This window comes from Bombus huntii, chromosome 6 (genome assembly GCF_024542735.1).
Source record: "Bombus huntii isolate Logan2020A chromosome 6, iyBomHunt1.1, whole genome shotgun sequence".
NCBI classification, from domain to species: domain Eukaryota; kingdom Metazoa; phylum Arthropoda; class Insecta; order Hymenoptera; family Apidae; genus Bombus; species Bombus huntii.
This window is the reverse complement of record NC_066243.1, coordinates 8,626,994-8,643,921: the sequence shown is the minus strand read 5'-3', so window position 1 is coordinate 8,643,921 and position 16,928 is coordinate 8,626,994. Positions and strand designations below refer to the sequence as shown.

The window sequence follows — 16,928 nt, the reverse complement described above, 5'->3', positions numbered from 1 at the left end:
TCTTACCCCAAGTACCTTATACGTAAATCACACGGACGCTTTGAGACACCCGTTATAACGTGAACTTTTGACTAACTTTGTCTGGCAAGACAATGGCTGTACCTTTTTGCAATTCTGGCGTGAAATAATCCGATGGTAGAAAATTTCGACGATACATTGTTCATAATATATATTTTTAATATATAAACATACATAATAAAAAAAGAAGGCAAGCTCGTTAAAGTGAGAATGAAAATGAACATTATTCCTCGACAATTATTTTAATAATTAAACGCCATGGGACTGTTAATGTTTGTTCGAGAAAATAAGGTAAATATCGGTGTGTCTTATTTAAAAGAGAGAAATTATTTCATTAATTCTATTTAATGGAAGGAACGAGATCACGATTGTTTCATTGTTTCTCCAACAATTCCATTATCCATCATTAAAGCCGCTTGTTCCTCTGTTCGTTACTTCGTTACCGATGATACAAGCTGGCTGTTGGCCGGTCATTTTTAACGAGTCCGGCCGGGCTAGAGCTCGTAACACGCATCGAAATTTAAAATAAACCCGTGACTTCGTGATAAGTCAGTAATACTTAATTAACAAGGATCGAAGGAAATTTAGAACTCCATGGAAGAGCGGATACAACAGAGGCGTATTGAAATTTCAAGGCAATTTTAAAGTTCCAAAAGATACGGAACCGAGGTGATTTAATTCATCTCGTTACTGCGTTATATCGATTGACTGTTATTTAAATACTAACCGTTGCAAATTAACAAGATCATGCACTCTTGCTGCTAGTTAACCGAGAGTGGCGCTTTGACTGGCAATCAGACAACTAGCAATCGAACGATGACACACAAATGATGTTTTTTTGCGTGGCATAAAATCGCGGAATATTATATTAATGTTCCATCAAACCAATCCGCTGCAACGAAGCAATTAACACTTTACCGACCGATAGCCAATCGGTTTTTCGTCGCCGATGCTTACTGACCGATAGCCTATTAATCTGCTTTTCGTCGCCAATAATCTTTCTCATTATTTGAGCAGTAATTTGTTATTTAGTACTAATTATTACTAATTAGTACTATTATTTAGTACTTGCTCAGTTGCGTCAGTTGCGTTGCTTTGTAAGCTCCCACAGTTTTATACCAATTTTAAAAACTTACCGTTCGCGATGAACGAAAAGAATTGAAGAATTAGAGAGTGTTACGACCGTTCGCGGAGAGACGCGGTCGCGAGGAAAACGCGTCAAAATTATCGCTACGATTCGGTGAATCGACGCCGCGAAATAGTCGTTCCCCTGTTTCGGTTAAGATAACAGAGGTGGTTGAATGAATATGACACAGTATAGTAAGTTATATTTCACCGTTTATTCCAACAACTTATAACGAAGACAGTTACGCTGGTGCGTATGTACGAAATGAATGAGTGACTGATCTACGGGTGTGTATACCCGGTTAAAGGATGTTGACCGTTCGAAGGACCAAAATGTTTCGACCGTTCGCGGAGAGACGCGATCGCGAGATAGCACGTCAACGAGAGTTGTAAGCTCCCGTTACGAAACAGGGGAACGACTACTTCGCGGCGTCGATTAACCTTAATCGTAACGGGAGCTTACAACTCTCGTTGACGTGCTATCTCGCGATCGCGTCTCTCCGCGAACGGTCGAAACAGAGAGTCTATGCCGAAATAGAGCCGGCGCCAGGGAGAATCTGCGCCTGAGCTGCCGGTCGGACGTGCGTATGCTGTTGAACCGCTAGCGGTCGGTAAAGCGTTAATAAAGCACGTGCCGTTAATTTTATCTATCTGAAACTGATATCGGTTGTCTAATTCCATATTTTTTGGTAAAACGATTTCTAACGTGACATTAAAGTTATAAAAATACTTTGAGCACGTACAATTTAACTGACGTAATGCCGCGTACAAATGAAGAAGGAACGCGTCGAATGAGGATTTTCAATTATTATTCGATTACGTAGACCCTCGGACGTACCTGGCTGATTAAAAATCGGGAAGACACGAATTCCTGCAGCGGGTATCGAGAGTGACACGATAAGTCGTGGAAGTAGCCAGCATGGACTAGGATATTTACAACGTGCCGGGCCGCGATAACGTAACCCCTTCGTTTCATAGCGACTCGTTTCTATTCCACCGGCCAACCCTAATCCCAAGGCCACGCCTCGCGCGGCAGAACGTTCTAAAGATTATAAAAGCGGACTAACAGCCGCGTATAATTCACCTTTGTTATCCCGCATCATGGAAAGCCGTAATGATACGTTTATTCCATAGAATTTCACGTCTGTAGCCCAACGCCGTCGCGGTTCTCGCAATTATAGCGTATACGGCCCTTTGGCGAACATAAGAGCCATGAAAATAATAAATTGTTCCGTATACGCGAGAAAAAAAATCACGTTAGACGGAGAAAAAGAGAGAGAGAGAGAAAGAGAAGATATACAATTTTGGTTGGTGTAATTTAACGCTAGAATTCTAGTAATTAAAAATACGAGCTATGCTGTGTAATTTTATGATTCGATGTTATGGCGAGTCTCGTGTTTCTCAACTGGCTTATGCTCCTCGTCAATTTACCATCATATTCCTGAAATAACTTCTGACTAAGATAACGATAATGATATCGTTTTCCCGTGTATTTTCCGTGCATAGTGGCCATCAGATCGAAACCACGCGAAGATTTTAATTATTCTTCAGCTTTCTGATGAAATTGAGCCGCACGAGCGAATGCTAATAAGTATTGAATAATCACCGGGCTGCGAACGTGTACGCATTTACGAAGATGTGCAGATGATCATATTTCAATGGTAAAAACGTGAAAATAGTCTGCGAGAGTGATACGTTCTGATGAGAACGATCGCGATCTCAGGTGTTCGAAGCAAAACGTGTTCGAGTATATGAATAATGAAAACGGTAATGGTTCGAACTAGGAGACTTCTAATTGAGATAATAGATTTTCGATCAGGATCGAGCGTGTAATTTTCCGATTCGCGTAAGTTTGGCGCGCGGAAAATATGCAAATCGAGATAAAACGGCGATCCTTCATTTTCCATTCGTATCACTTTATGCTTCTAATTTCGTGAATATTAATGAGTGATTGACAAGCGTACAACGAAGAACACGATAGTATCATATTTCTCTTGATTTTTCGGCTTTGAAGTTGCTTCTTAATAGAACGTAACACTTGTGAAACGCACAAAAATACTGCGTATTTAATCCGGAACCCAATAAAATCAGTTTGTAAAATATAGAACCGATTGACAGAGTATTAAACCGAATAAAATTACTTGCGCATAAGGAACAGAAATGATTCATGGCGTGACTCTGTTCGATAATTAAATTATTGAAATAATTCGGATTCGTGCGGAAAGTCGATTCAACGTTTCACTGCGTGAAAGTAGAACAAAATCCCCTTGGTCCGAGCGGATTTTAATCCGATTCAAATAAAATATCCCGATTTCCAGCGATAATAATCCTGTCCCATGCTATCGTTGGATAGCACTTTTTCTGGACGCAGATCTCAACGTACCGAAAGGCTCGTCGGCTCCGATCAATTCTCAGCGACGTTCACCTGCATCCTATCAGAGAAAAACGCGCGCGAATCGTGCAGTTTTACGCGGCCAGCTTTTCCAGAAAAGGTGATCGACCGACACCACGGTTCCAGGGCTTTACCTTGACTAGCGATGCTGGCTGCGCGATAATTCCGCGCTTTTTGTCGGCTCGGTTGCACGGAAGCCCTGGCAAGAAACGTTCGATCGAAATGCAAATTTCGGCCCGGGCTATCTCGGATACCACCACCAAGCGTAATTTTGATTTCACGAAATTCCTCTTTATCGAGAACTGATCTATCGTTACGCCGCCTGGAAACGTCGGACCCATGGATTCACGAGCAAACCGATACGGCAACTCGTTCCGCGTATGTAGACGCAAAATCGTCGATGCCATGAATCAAGGAAAAGAAGAATGGCGTCCGTTGGATATCCTGTTTTTTGCCACTTTCGTCAAAGATATCCGATTTCTAAAATGATAGTGTAAAGAGGATTCTCTGATTGAGTCGTTGAAAAATATGGCTGGGAGAAAAATTACCAATATTGTTTCTAGAGTTATATAGTCTTCATTATCACGCTTTATATCGAGTTCTTCCCACGTTTTTCAAAACTAAATGATAGTGTAAAGTCTAAGATGATAGTGTAAAGAGGAACGATTCTCTGATTGAGTGGTTCAAAAGTATAACTGGGAGAAAAATTACCAATATTGTTTCTAGAGTTATATAGTCTTCATTATCACGCTTTATATCGAGTTCTTCCCACGTTTTTCAAAAATAAATGATAGTGTAAAGTCTAAGATGATAGTGTAAAGAGGAACGATTCTCTGATTGAGTGGTTCAAAAGTATAACTGGGAGAAAAATTACCAATATTGTTTCTAGAGTTATATAGTCTTCATTATCACGCTTTATATCGAGTTCTTCCCACGTTTTTCAAAAATAAATGATAGTGTAAAGTCTAAGATGATAGTGTAAAGAGGAACGATTCTCTGATTGAGTGGATCAAAAATATGACTAGGAGAAAAATTACCAATATTGTTTCTAGAGTTATATAATCTTTATTATCTCGCTTTATATCGAGTAAAATTTTACCTATAACGTTCGTACATTTAGCTTTGTCGACTTGATAGGGCGCGAAATAGAACAACAATTTTTGTGGGCGGTCCACTTTGGTTTTGCGAAAGTAGCCGCGGATCTCGTTACTTAATCATTAAAGATACGGCGATGGGGCATGCAATGTTTCATGCCCAGGCCCGATAAATTCTAAATCCCTTCTATATAACCGCGAAAAGAAATTCTCATTCGGTTCGTACAGAAGCTTTCAACACGATTGCCTCCTTATCAGACCCTTGAAACCTGAGAATCACCAATTACTAAAAAAATTACCATCTATAAACAAGCTTAAAACAAGGCAGACATGGCCACAGTGGGTTCAAAGATCAGATCAAATCAGGAAGTGGTGGAAACAAAGTTAATAATCGAAACGGTCTGTAGGAAACTGATAGCGAATTTTTGTTTCGGCCAAAGAGGTAGAAATGATGGGGTGGCCGATTGAAATGCAAATCGAGACGTGGCCGAGGTTATTCGGTGTACACGCAGCTGTGTTATAACGCGCCAAATTTGATCGCTTCCTTCTCCCATGGGTTTCACGTGTCGCAAACAACTCGTTGCCGATCTATAGAGAGAAACAAAAAAATCTCACTGTCGAGCCGATTCTGTTCTCTTCCACTCCTATTAGAATACAGCGCGCCCCTAATTTAATTAGCTTGTATCGCTAGAACCGCAATTTCCCTGAACTCTTTCCCACGATTTTATAACTTAAGCCAACCTCTCTTTATATAACCAGCCTCCATTGAAAATTAGGAACGACGATTGGAATCGCGAAAATTGAATTAGGGAGACGCGTAATAAGATCGGCTGTAGTAGTTTCGATTTACATAGATAGCTAAGCTGAGCGTAGGGGTTGGCCAGGCCAAGGGTTGGTTCCCGATGTTTCCAAGGGTATTTTCACAGCAAAACGTCTGCGTTCGAAGCTTCTACCAGTCTCTCGTGCATGGAATTTTAATACCTCGATGTTTGGAATTTTAATATTTCTTGGGTGCATTGTGCGGGCTGCACCACGGTAATTTCACGGAAATCGTGAGAGTTTTTCGAATTAATAATCGTCCTGTGTTCTTTGTGAGTATATTGTTTTGTAGTGGGTAACTATCGTTTTGCGAGAAGTCTAGTAATTGAGTTCCATCGGAAGATTTCGGGGTATTATCTCGAAGGGAACGGTCGGCTCTTTTAATTAAAAACCCCAATTGGTTAGCCTTATCTCGGTCTCTGAACGATTTTTAATTCGAACCGGAAACATAGTGGACATAATCGTGGAAACTGGCGATACCCGTTTTTCACAGATCCACCGAGATTTTCCTTATCGTGGCGCGACAGACCGCTTCCCTTGCGGAGGTGGAGGAGCCTCGAATACGCTCGCGGTTATCGACGATATCTCGCGGGAACGCACGAAAGAAGGAATTTCGACCTGGTGAAAATTTAATATTCGCGATATTGTATCCTTGCGGTTTTTTCAGCCACCGCCTAACCCATGGTTATCCTGGCGTATCCTTGTTTCGCGATCGATCGATTCTTCCATGTTGCGCGAAGGGCTCGATAAAATGTGTAGCGGTATATGCGTCTTAAGACGTTTCGATTCGAACATGCCTCGCGTAATTGTTTTGTCACAGAGGATTAACACTGTACGACGCACATAATGTAATAAACAAACTCTGGACAAAACCCCCAACTCCACCACTCTGATTATCTCCTCGACCCTCCTGATCATCTCAGCACCGATATCAGCAGTCGTGGCAGTCCTCAGCTCACGCACGAGATCCTCGGGCATGTTCGGGGTAGTGCAAATCACCTTCCGTTTCTTGCCCCTGGACCGCCCAGATGCTATAGAGAGGTTCGACTTCAACGAGGCTATCGATTCCTTGCCGTCGGACCTCGTGCGGGCCTTCCAGTATCCTTCTGAAGATGGTCCGGCATCCGAAACCATGAAGGGAGCCACAAAGATACCCTCCTGCCAGTCCGCTGATTTCAATAACCTCCTCACCTCGCCAGGCACAGAAACCGACCGATCCGGGGGCCTGACGGTCCACCCCTGAGTGGCCGTTGTCGTAAGATGACGACATAGCGGGGCCCACTTGAGTACCCACAACTGCGCCGATACTGGGATATCCGTAACGGATTGCACCGTAAACTATGATTCCTTTTACGTTCGCTATCCATATTATTGAAGCGTATGTGTTGTCCGTGATAATTGTAGAGCTGTTGGGGTACTGCTATTTTTCTTCTAATTTAGATGCGTGGAAGAAAAATCGGACTACGGGCGCCGGGATTCGAACCCGGGTCCCGAACGTTCGTAACCTAAGGCGCTAACCACTGCGCTGTCGTCGTCCGGTGTTAGTTAGTGTCGAGTGGCGGTATTTGTTGTCGAGTGCCGCCACATTATTTATTTATTTAAGTTTCGCCGAGGTCGTCACTATCAGTTCCAGTCCTAGTGCTACTCAGTCTTCCGCACCTTACCCCGGTCAATGCCGGAGCAGGGTGACGGAGGCCCGCACGAGAAGGTGAGGTGAGTGGCCTTGGCAGGCATGGGCCCACCAACTTCTCCGAAATTCTCCGCACCGGATCGGCAAGCTAATGAGGGCCAAAGGCACTGACCAACCGCCACTCAGTTATAGCAGAATATGAAATCCATAGGCCTCAAATCCAACCTAACCCGCCTCGTGCTCTCCGGGGTCCAAGGACACTGCCTTGGGGTATGCCAGCTTCTATTGGACCACCACAAATAACATGAAAAGCTTATGCTTTTTAATCGCGATACACACATTTCTTAATTCTGCGATTTTGGAACGTTTCAATACTGAGATTGCAAGAGTCACGCATTAGGAATCTGTGAAATTCCAGAACTTTAAGATCTCTATAATTTTAGACATGTTGTGAGCTATAGACTTTCAAGACTTTAGGATTTTTTAATTCTAGCACGTCTACTGGAACTCTACGGTTCTAGAACGCTGAAGTATCAGAACTCTACGATTCCAGGAAGCCAAAACCTAACTTACCCCTCTGCATTACCGCAAATCCTGCTGCATCTTAAAGCTACCGTTGCAACTCACCCCCTTTCAGATTTTTTTCATGGCACGGTTAATATTCGGTCGAATACTTTTGCCTTATATCCGATGCTGACTTTTATGTATAATTCAACATCGTTGAAAATTCCGGAGTCAGATTTATTCGCAACTCAGTGCGACTGCCTCTAAATTCCATTAGCCTACGAACTGAAAGAGTTGCGTTATCGCTTCGCGTTTCGCTTTGTATATTTCACGAGGCACCGCGAGACTACAAAGGCGTAGCCACCCTCGAGAATTCATCATTTAACAGAGCCTATTTTGTTCATTATCCGACATCGGCTTCCGCTGCGGAAACCATTTATTTTCGACTCCATTCACGCGTAATTATGAATGTTGCGTTAATATTTCATCGCCTTTTTGTGGTACATGGGTGTTGGGCCGAGTTCGCAAACGATATACCGATCGCGAATTAAGGCAGGTATCCAATTCCTGGTCCGCTGCTACATTTGGAAAAATACGTCTATTCGTTTCATCGAAATAACGAATTTAACAAAAAATTATTTTAAAGTATCGAATCACTTTTATCGATTATATTTGGTACTAAGATTTGTACTCTTAAAAGATGGTAGCTTTACGATTATTTCTTTTCCCTTCTAGAACTCTAGGATTCTGGTATCTTAGAATCCCTATAGAATTCTACGATGTCTATGAAACTAGGTTCCCGAGACTCTAAGACTTCTGGACTTTTTTTTAGTATCGTAGGATTTTTATAGATCTGTAAAATTCTTGGACTTTAGGATTCCAGGATTCTAGAATTTTTATAACATTAACTTCTTTGGAGTCTAGGTGAGTGGAGTATCTAAATACGAGGTGCGATCAAATATAAAAACTGAGTTTATCAAAGTTTTATTAATAAATTCATTTAAATTTCGCTTCAAAATAGTCTCTTCCGGCACTGAGATAGAGATCGGATTGGCACTGTTGCGATTTAACTCGTATGTCAGTCACAATGTCCAAACGCTGTCAGTTTCATTTTTAGAAATAGAAAGAGTTCGTGAAGCGCTAAATCTAAAAACTAGTTGCTCCTGCTCATCGGATTTAGCGACTCCTCTCTATTTCCAAAAATGAGATCGAAGCTCTGCGCTTTAATTTGCCTCGCAGGCGCTAGACACGGCCGAGAAAAATGGTTTCCAAAAATCTGAACCGATCTGATCGCTACATCGATGCAGGAAGATACAAATTTTAAGTGAACGAAAGCCAAATGTTGTCCATTGAACAATTGAACATGAGTCCATTCGAATCAAATCATCTCATTAATTAATTAATTTTATAAAATATTCGAAAAGTTAAGACATTAATCAATATTTATAGTTGCAACCCGGTTTCGTTTTCATGGTATTGCACTAAGATCCTTGAAACTTTAAACGTGCCAAGCTGTAGCGTTCAAAGCATAGTTCTAGAAGTGCAAACCATTTATCTGCAAATCTATCCGCTTTACGCCATTCTCTCGCGAAAGCGTCAAACAGGTCAATGCAACAGCGACGTCAGAGAAACGCAAAAGAGAGGAAATTTTGCTATTGAAGCATACCTGGCGCTCGAGCGACTCGTTTCTAGGACACGTCTGACACCGAAGAATTCCTATTCGCCACTTTCTTTGCAGCGAGCATTCTTCCGCGGCAGCAGGCGCGCTGGAAACGAGACACGAGCCTGCCCACTTCCTGCCGCGAGTGTCGCGCTAAACGTCGAAGGCACACCTCGCGAGAGAAAATTAAATCTGGGAAAAAGAGGGTAACAGGCATGATTCTGCCGTGGGGACAGACGTGCGCGCAAGTTTCTCTGGAATTGTAGAATTTCTTGAAGGAAAATGAGAGAAAATACGAAGTAGGACACTGGGTCTCGGTGACGGAATGCATTCTGAAGGATCTTTGTTAACTCTGATTGAATCAAGAACGTAGAACTGTAGTCACAATGGAAGAAGTTCGCTGATAGCGAACGTTAGAAGGAAATATTTTGTATGGCTTCTTTCGACTATTTCATCGTTTTATAAAATTTAAGAGCGATAAGTCGATCTTGAATTTCGCTTCTTTATCGCCAAATCTTGCTGAAAAACGGACCTTTGAAAGCAAAGTAGGTTTCTCGAGATGACTCGTCGTTGTTAACTGATTTGGGACGTGTATACCGAAATGCAGATCAAATTATACAATTTGAACTAATCGCGATGATTATACCTTTTATTTAAACATAATTTGGATCAAAGGTTTTATCTCTGACGTCAAAATTGTATTCATCGGAAATACAATAATATCCATATTCCTCTATGAATTCAGTTTTAGCCTTAATTAAATTTATTAATAAAAATACCTTGTATTATTATCAGTTATACTAGATACTAATTTTACCACCATAATTATACATAAGCTGGCAAGTATCTAAACAATACCTTCCGGTATTATTCGTCGGGTAATTAACCAAATTCCTGTCCACAGACGATGTGGATCAAACGGCGCAAATCTGGCCAAGCGAATGCGAGTCGGCCGAGTTACATAAATTTCGTATACTCTCCCGTTGGAACAATGTTAATTAAAAGCTAATTAACACCGGATCGGTCGCACCGCGTCGCTTGTTAATGCGAACGCGAATCGCGCTATCCCTCGAAACTGCTTATTATTAAGTCCCATACATGACATCCTTTTACAACTGCAGCCACGCATGCTGTTCCACGTGCACTAATGGTCACGTGTATGCGTGAACTCCACAAACAAGTTGACAAGGTGATGCAATAAGTTTGTCTCTTTGACGCTTGATTTTCTACACAGGGGATCGAACGTATCGTGCAGGAATCGCTATTGCGATCATTGAAGCGGAGGAATTTCAGATCACGAGTTGATAAGGGGAAAAAATGGCAAAGAGTCGTAGATCGACGTTTATAAATGTTCATGTAGGTGGAGAAATAGCAGGATGAATAGTGAGAATTATAAATAAATGAACGTGGAAACGTGTGTCAATAGAGCGAAAAGAAGAGAAAAGAGAAGGAGGAATTTCCTAATTGAAGGAAGCAGTGCCTCTTATTTGAAGTAAAATAGCCGTATTAATTTAGTTTCTTGATAAAGGGAACTATTTCTAACGAACGAAACACACTTTATGTGTTCTCGCTCTAGCGCGGAGAGGTGCTGAATTTTCACGGATGAAAGAAACTAAGAGCGAGTAAGAAGAATGGTCGTTATCATTTTCAAAAACGCTTATATTTTATTCAAAAATATCTCGACGCACTTATAGCTACCTATACGTATGCATCAGCTCTGGTATCTGTAAACTACGTAACATTCGGCATACATACTCGTATGTACATATTCTCGAAACGGTGAACTCGACAGAGTTTCCAGGCCGAACTCTCGCCTGTTCCTCTCAATGGACGCTTATCGTTTCTAACTGAACGAGTTTCGTATATCTACAAAGCGCGCTCTCACTCTGTCTCTCCTATCTACCTTTCCCGATTCAATGTTAGAACTTGTTGCCTGTTATGATTATCGCGATAATGATAGAGTAACTTGTTCGATTAAATCTATTCTTTAGACCTACGGTCGAGCTATTTTACGAAGTCGATCTCTTAATCATATAATACATGTACAAATACACCGTAGAACGACCAAATCTCGTCTCTGGAAGTGAATTTTCTTTTCATCCCTGACTCCACCAACATTTTACTTAAATTCCTGCAAACGAAATTTGGACGTTCTACAGTAGCTGCAGCTTTCTTTCTAGAAATTGGCACTAAGAATTCAAAGACAGAATACTGTTGGTAAATATCCTCTAACCCCCCTCCCCCCAACACTTATACATTGACGATCTTATACCCCTATTAAATTCTTGTTTAACACATCGTACCAACCATAATTCCAAAAAAGATTCAACGAGTTTGAAACATATTCGAAACTGATCATTCACACACCGTTACAACCATTACAAATTTCCTAAGATTCTCTTATCACTGGGTCTACGATCGATCGTACTAGTTATCGTCGCATGATCTACTCATATATGATCTACTCTACATGATCTACTCATATACGGAAGATCGCGAGACTCAACGGCATTTAACGGCTAACATGCTTACTAATTCGAAAACGCGAGTCGGCTTGAGTGTACTTATCTACATGGAAGACGAACGTGGCCCGTGGAGGGTGGCTGCCACCCACGCGGAAGGAGCGAGGAAGACGAGACGCGTTTCGAGCGAACGATAAGCACCGGTGTACTGACTTCCGCGTGAAACTCTCGCTCGACGGTCGACGTAATTAATTAAAGGACAAACTTCACTGTCCTAGCCGCGCTTCTAATTCTAATCTTATCGGTGTTCCCTTGCCGCTCGAACGATGCCAGTGTCATGAACTTTTCTGCTAATTTTCATTCCTTTCACTTTTCCCGTAACGCTAGTTTATCGATAGTAGTACCAATTTCATACGAATTTCATCCTAAAACACAAATTTTTTATGATTTTTATGATTGACAAAGTTTTCGTTTGTCATATAGCACTTCAAAATATCATTATTAGTATTATAACAATAAAAATCTGGAAAAAATTGCTGGTTTGTGTTCCAGAATTAACATGACAATTACTTTCACATCCCAGTAGGTAAAATGTGGAACGATATACATGGGAAGAGGACAGTTTTCATAGTTTAAACGAGGAGAGGAAAAAAGGCGCACAGAGTAACTGTGTGAAGCTAATTGGAAGTTTAAATTGCATCCGGAAGTCCAATCGGATAACAACGTTTCCGCGAGGATCTCTCGCGTTTGTTTTTCATCGGCAGGTTGTTTTTGTCTGAAGAAAATGGCTCGCGAATAGGACATCAAGAGATGTGGAAAAAGGATATATGTCAAGGAAGATGGAATATAAGCATAATGACGGATTATACTACTAGAACGAATATAACAAAGAAAAAAGAATGGAATCGCGGAGAGGAAGCAAAGTTCCGACTCTATTCGAGTCGTCCTTTTAAATAAGAAACGGCTATCCATGTACTATTATGTTCGCACATTTCTATTTTTCCCTATAGATTTCTCTGTCAAAGTTTGAATAAAGATTTCAATTTTTATTTTATAAACCAAGGTTCCCTGATAGCAAATTCGATGAAATTTTTAGCCGAATTAAAGTTAAACTCACGGCATCGTACGAGCGACGAAAACGCCACGGAAATAAATAACGCGTTCAGATGTTAATATTACATGGCTTCAGCTCCATGAACTGATAGGGCACGTGTAGCGTGGTGTTGTTGTGTTCCACCAGCAGGTGACCTCGCCTGGGAGACGCACCCACGACCAGAACCGTTTCACCCTTCAGGAGCACCACCTCCCCTTCACCCTCTTCTGAAAGAACAATAACTCCACCCGTATTTGGAAAGCAAAACCAAATGCGTAGTACGATGAATCCAGGGAAGAATCATTCTAGAATAAATCGAACCACTCTGCACGAATAGAATTAGAACTCGAATCTTTCATCTACTAACACAACTTAAACAAATTCTCCAAATTTTTCATAGGGCATTGTATTTCTTTGAATCATTATCAGCGATCAATATATAAATATTCTCTAATACAAAATTCGACAAAAGGACGAAGTTATGCTATTTTAAATCAATATCTAGTAAATCGCTAATACACAAATATCCCCTAACACGATGCTTAAATTCCCAAGTTTAATAAGATCAATATTTATTAGAGCAACCACCTCCTTACCTGGGAAGGGCATCTTCATGATTCTAGTCTGCGGATAGCCCAACTTTGTGTTTCCAGTCACGGTGTACGATCTACTGGGCGGTACCGGAGGTGGTCGTTCCTGCAACAAAGTTCCATTTTGTTTCACAACCTACAGTCAAGGCCTTGGAACAGAGATCTCCATAAAAACATGCCAGCTCTGCTTACCAAATCCAATCCGAATAAGGTGCACGTTTGCTGGATCATTTTCTGGTCTGCGCACTTCTCCGATGGATCGGGAGGTGGCGTGCCAGCGATTGGCTGAGGCCTAGGTCTTGTTCCGGTTCCGGTACCCGTGGCAGTGGTAACGTTCCTTTGAACGGTTCCAGTGTTAGCAGATGTGGGTTGTTGAGGCTTTTTCTGACCGATACCAGATGTTACACCTATAGTGGTTTTCCTCAAAGGCCACCTTCTCCGCACCCGCCAACCTCTCCACGTGGACTGAAAATAGGTAAAGAGATAATTTAGCGTTCCTTAATTAGTAACTCTTTTTTTAATGTAAGGTGGAAGACTTTTGATTAGGTAAGTTTTATTTCTCCTTGTGTCAAAAGTATTTGTCCCAAAATTGTTTCTCTCAATAATTATTTCTATATCTTCAAATGCAAGGAAATTAAAAAACGATATTTTGGGAGTAAACGATTGGAAATGATTCCTATTTATTGTTGTAATAATTCCAGATGGAATACCTCGATTGGAAAGCATTTAAAAAGTGGAAATGGATCAAATACTTTAAGGAGCTCTGAGGATATTAAACAGCATACTTCTTTTAAATGAACAAAGAACACTAAACAAGAAATAGCGGAAAGGATTTTATTAACGTTTCGTTGGTAATTAAAAGATAAGGGCGTCGCGAAAAATCTCATTACCTGTATCACGGTGGCGGCTTTCCTGCGTGTTTCCGAGCGTAGGTTCTCGAGTTGTTGCCTAATGCCCTCGCTGAGGAAGATGTGCCTCTTGCCAAGCGCCCAGCTGGTGCTCGCGCCGAATTTGCTCTTCAGTTGCTGTGCGTTCTGCAAAATGAGCTTCGTATCCTCCACCGCTTGTTCCTCGGCACGACGCAGTTGCTTGAACGGCGCGATCAACCTGTACCTCGCATTGAACGCCTTGAAACGCATCCGATGCGGATATCCTGCAATTTTTTCGAGCCGACGCCCTCTTCTCAACTAAATGTTTCAAAAGAATAATCCTAACAATCAAATAATAAACTATTCTCCTTTCAATAGTACATTTTGGATAAGAATTAGAATCGTTCAATTGAAAGATTTATATTACGTCTTTGCCGCCTGATATTTTTATCGTCAAAAATTATTATATAATGCACTGCACAAAACACCTATTGTTTCAGTCATACATCTACTACAATTTTACATTGTATACACGATCAACTCTGATGATACAACGCTAGATTGATTGATTAAAAATAAACAAATGTTAACTTCGTGTTGAACGATCGTAAATTGATCGAAATTTGATTGAAAATTGACTTAAATGTATGAAAAATTAACTTATTTTTATTATACATACTACATACACATTTCTAAATCTGAGAAATTAAGAAACATTCAACTCCCACGACTTCCAAAATTCTACTATTTTCAGGGAGGAATCATTGACAGGGATAAGATCAAACGCCACAGGCGATAACAGGCAAAGAGATCTACCACGCGCGTATGTAAATTCCCTGTCGTAGATAGTTTCAAGACGTACCGCCGGCCATTAGATTCACCGTCTCGAGAACCTGAAGGGATCGTATCTGACGCATAGTCACGCCTCTGTCTAAGTGAAGAGGCGTCTCGGTACCGTTGCTCCTAATGCACCTGACAAAGTGGGGCCTCGCGTGGACCAAAGTCCTCAGGAGATTATCCAGCCTCGTGTGGAAGTCCTGCGTTAACGTGGAGATCGGCTCGTCTCCGTTCAATCTGAAAGGAAATTATCAACGATCGCTCTTGCACCTCGTAAAAATCCTGCCGACCAAAAATTTCGAATCACATTTTAATTGTATCTACGTAGAATCTCCTGCCAATTTTATTACTAATTTAAATAACTTTTTAGAAAAAAAGATTGTCTAATATGATAGAATTCTAAGCTGATTTTCTTGTTTTTTAATTCTTAAATTTTATGGAACAAGTGGCGATTCCAAATTTTTGGCTGTGCGATCAGGGTCTTTTTCTTACAGGTCGGTATGGGATGTGGGCGATATCCTGAAGCTGACACCCCTGGGCACTGTATCGCTCGCGTAGAGAGCTTTCAGTTCGCTGCCAAACAGATGGGTCGCGAAACCAAAGCTACACGTGTGCTTGTAGAATACGGCTACCAGATCGTCGGGAACCACGTCCTTATTGGTATCTTTATAGAAAAATTCCGTATTTTATGGTGTACCATTGTGAATAGGGTTTTGAGGGGGATGCCTTTTTATTCTTCGGTTTCCAATATCGAACTACGTTTGAGGTTTGCATTGAGAATTAAATTGAGAATTAAATTCAATAAAGATTTCGATATTTTGCTTCATATTAAAGATAAAACTTGGTAAACATTATAAAACAAGCTTCCCACGAAAAAAATATAAAGAATCATTGTTGATTTAAATAAGACGTAAGGATAAGTATAAGAACATATATGTACATTAAAAAATATTATCGTCCACATACCCAGAAAATCGGAGGCATCGTAAGTAACTCTGCCAGCGAAATGCTGGATCCCAAATGACCTGCAATCTACGGTCCTAGGTTCGAACAACCGTGGATTCTGTTTGTGCTGAACCTTCACTTTCGCCACGTAGCTCTCAGCAGTGCCACGAATCGAACATTCGACATCCAGCATACTCAACAGACCGGTTCTCTACGAAACAAGTCGGAAAATCCTCGTACTACATGCTTCTCGATCGTTTGAACAAATCCCAGATTTGAATGAATTATCGAAACTTCTTAAACGCTCACCAGAGAAGAGATGAGATCGATACATGGCACGTTATCGACGTAGTCGACCTCCACGTCGCATCGAATGCCTTCATCGCGGCAGCTCTCGATCGAGCTCTTAAATATATGCGTGTTGTAGAAATGTTGCATGGTTTCCGCGCATAAATTGATGCACAGATGCTCCAGTTGACTTGGTTTTGGATCCTCGAAACCAAACATGTCCAGGATTCCGATGAAGCCATCCGTCGCGTGCCGTACCGCGTTGTTCAGCGCGGTCATGCTTCTGGAACCGGTACCACCTGCACGTGACACGAGAGATTGCGACTAATAGAGAAAAGAATAAATTTGGAAGTAATGAAACCTATAAGGGTGGCAATAGGTACGTTTTAGTTAAACAGTTAACTGATGCAACGTCTTTGAAAAATATGTACGTAAAATGTGTCGCGTTGTTCACGCTATATACAATTTCTTCATAATAATTATTTATATTCTTTTCTTTGTCCGTTTTATTTCGTCTTGGCTTCCAAATATTCAAAGCATGTTAAATTAAGCCTTCACTAAAATTGTAATTTAAACAACAAATCGTAACTACTTTTTACGCA

At 41.1% G+C, this 16,928-nt stretch overlaps 1 protein-coding gene across 5 annotated transcripts in view; it reads right to left on the bottom strand.

The window, feature by feature from the left end:
* Positions 1–10,868: 10,868 nt before the first annotated feature.
* LOC126867028 (unconventional myosin-IXb) overlaps positions 10,869–16,928 on the bottom strand; it is a 91,598-nt gene continuing 85,538 nt past the window's right edge. For 4 of the 5 annotated variants that reach the window (XM_050621114.1, XM_050621113.1, XM_050621116.1 and 1 more), the window contains 8 exons: positions 16,348–16,625; positions 16,060–16,249; positions 15,586–15,757; positions 15,119–15,330; positions 14,278–14,540; positions 13,580–13,852; positions 13,394–13,493; positions 10,869–13,024 (listed from right to left, as the gene is read on the bottom strand). In XM_050621114.1, coding sequence (XP_050477071.1) covers positions 12,867–13,024; positions 13,394–13,493; positions 13,580–13,852; positions 14,278–14,540; positions 15,119–15,330; positions 15,586–15,757; positions 16,060–16,249; positions 16,348–16,625 — 1,646 coding nt within the window. In that variant the 3' untranslated portion in view covers positions 10,869–12,866. The remainder of the gene's footprint in view (positions 13,025–13,393; positions 13,494–13,579; positions 13,853–14,277; positions 14,541–15,118; positions 15,331–15,585; positions 15,758–16,059; positions 16,250–16,347; positions 16,626–16,928) is intronic. The other variant, XM_050621117.1, reaches the window with a different exon arrangement.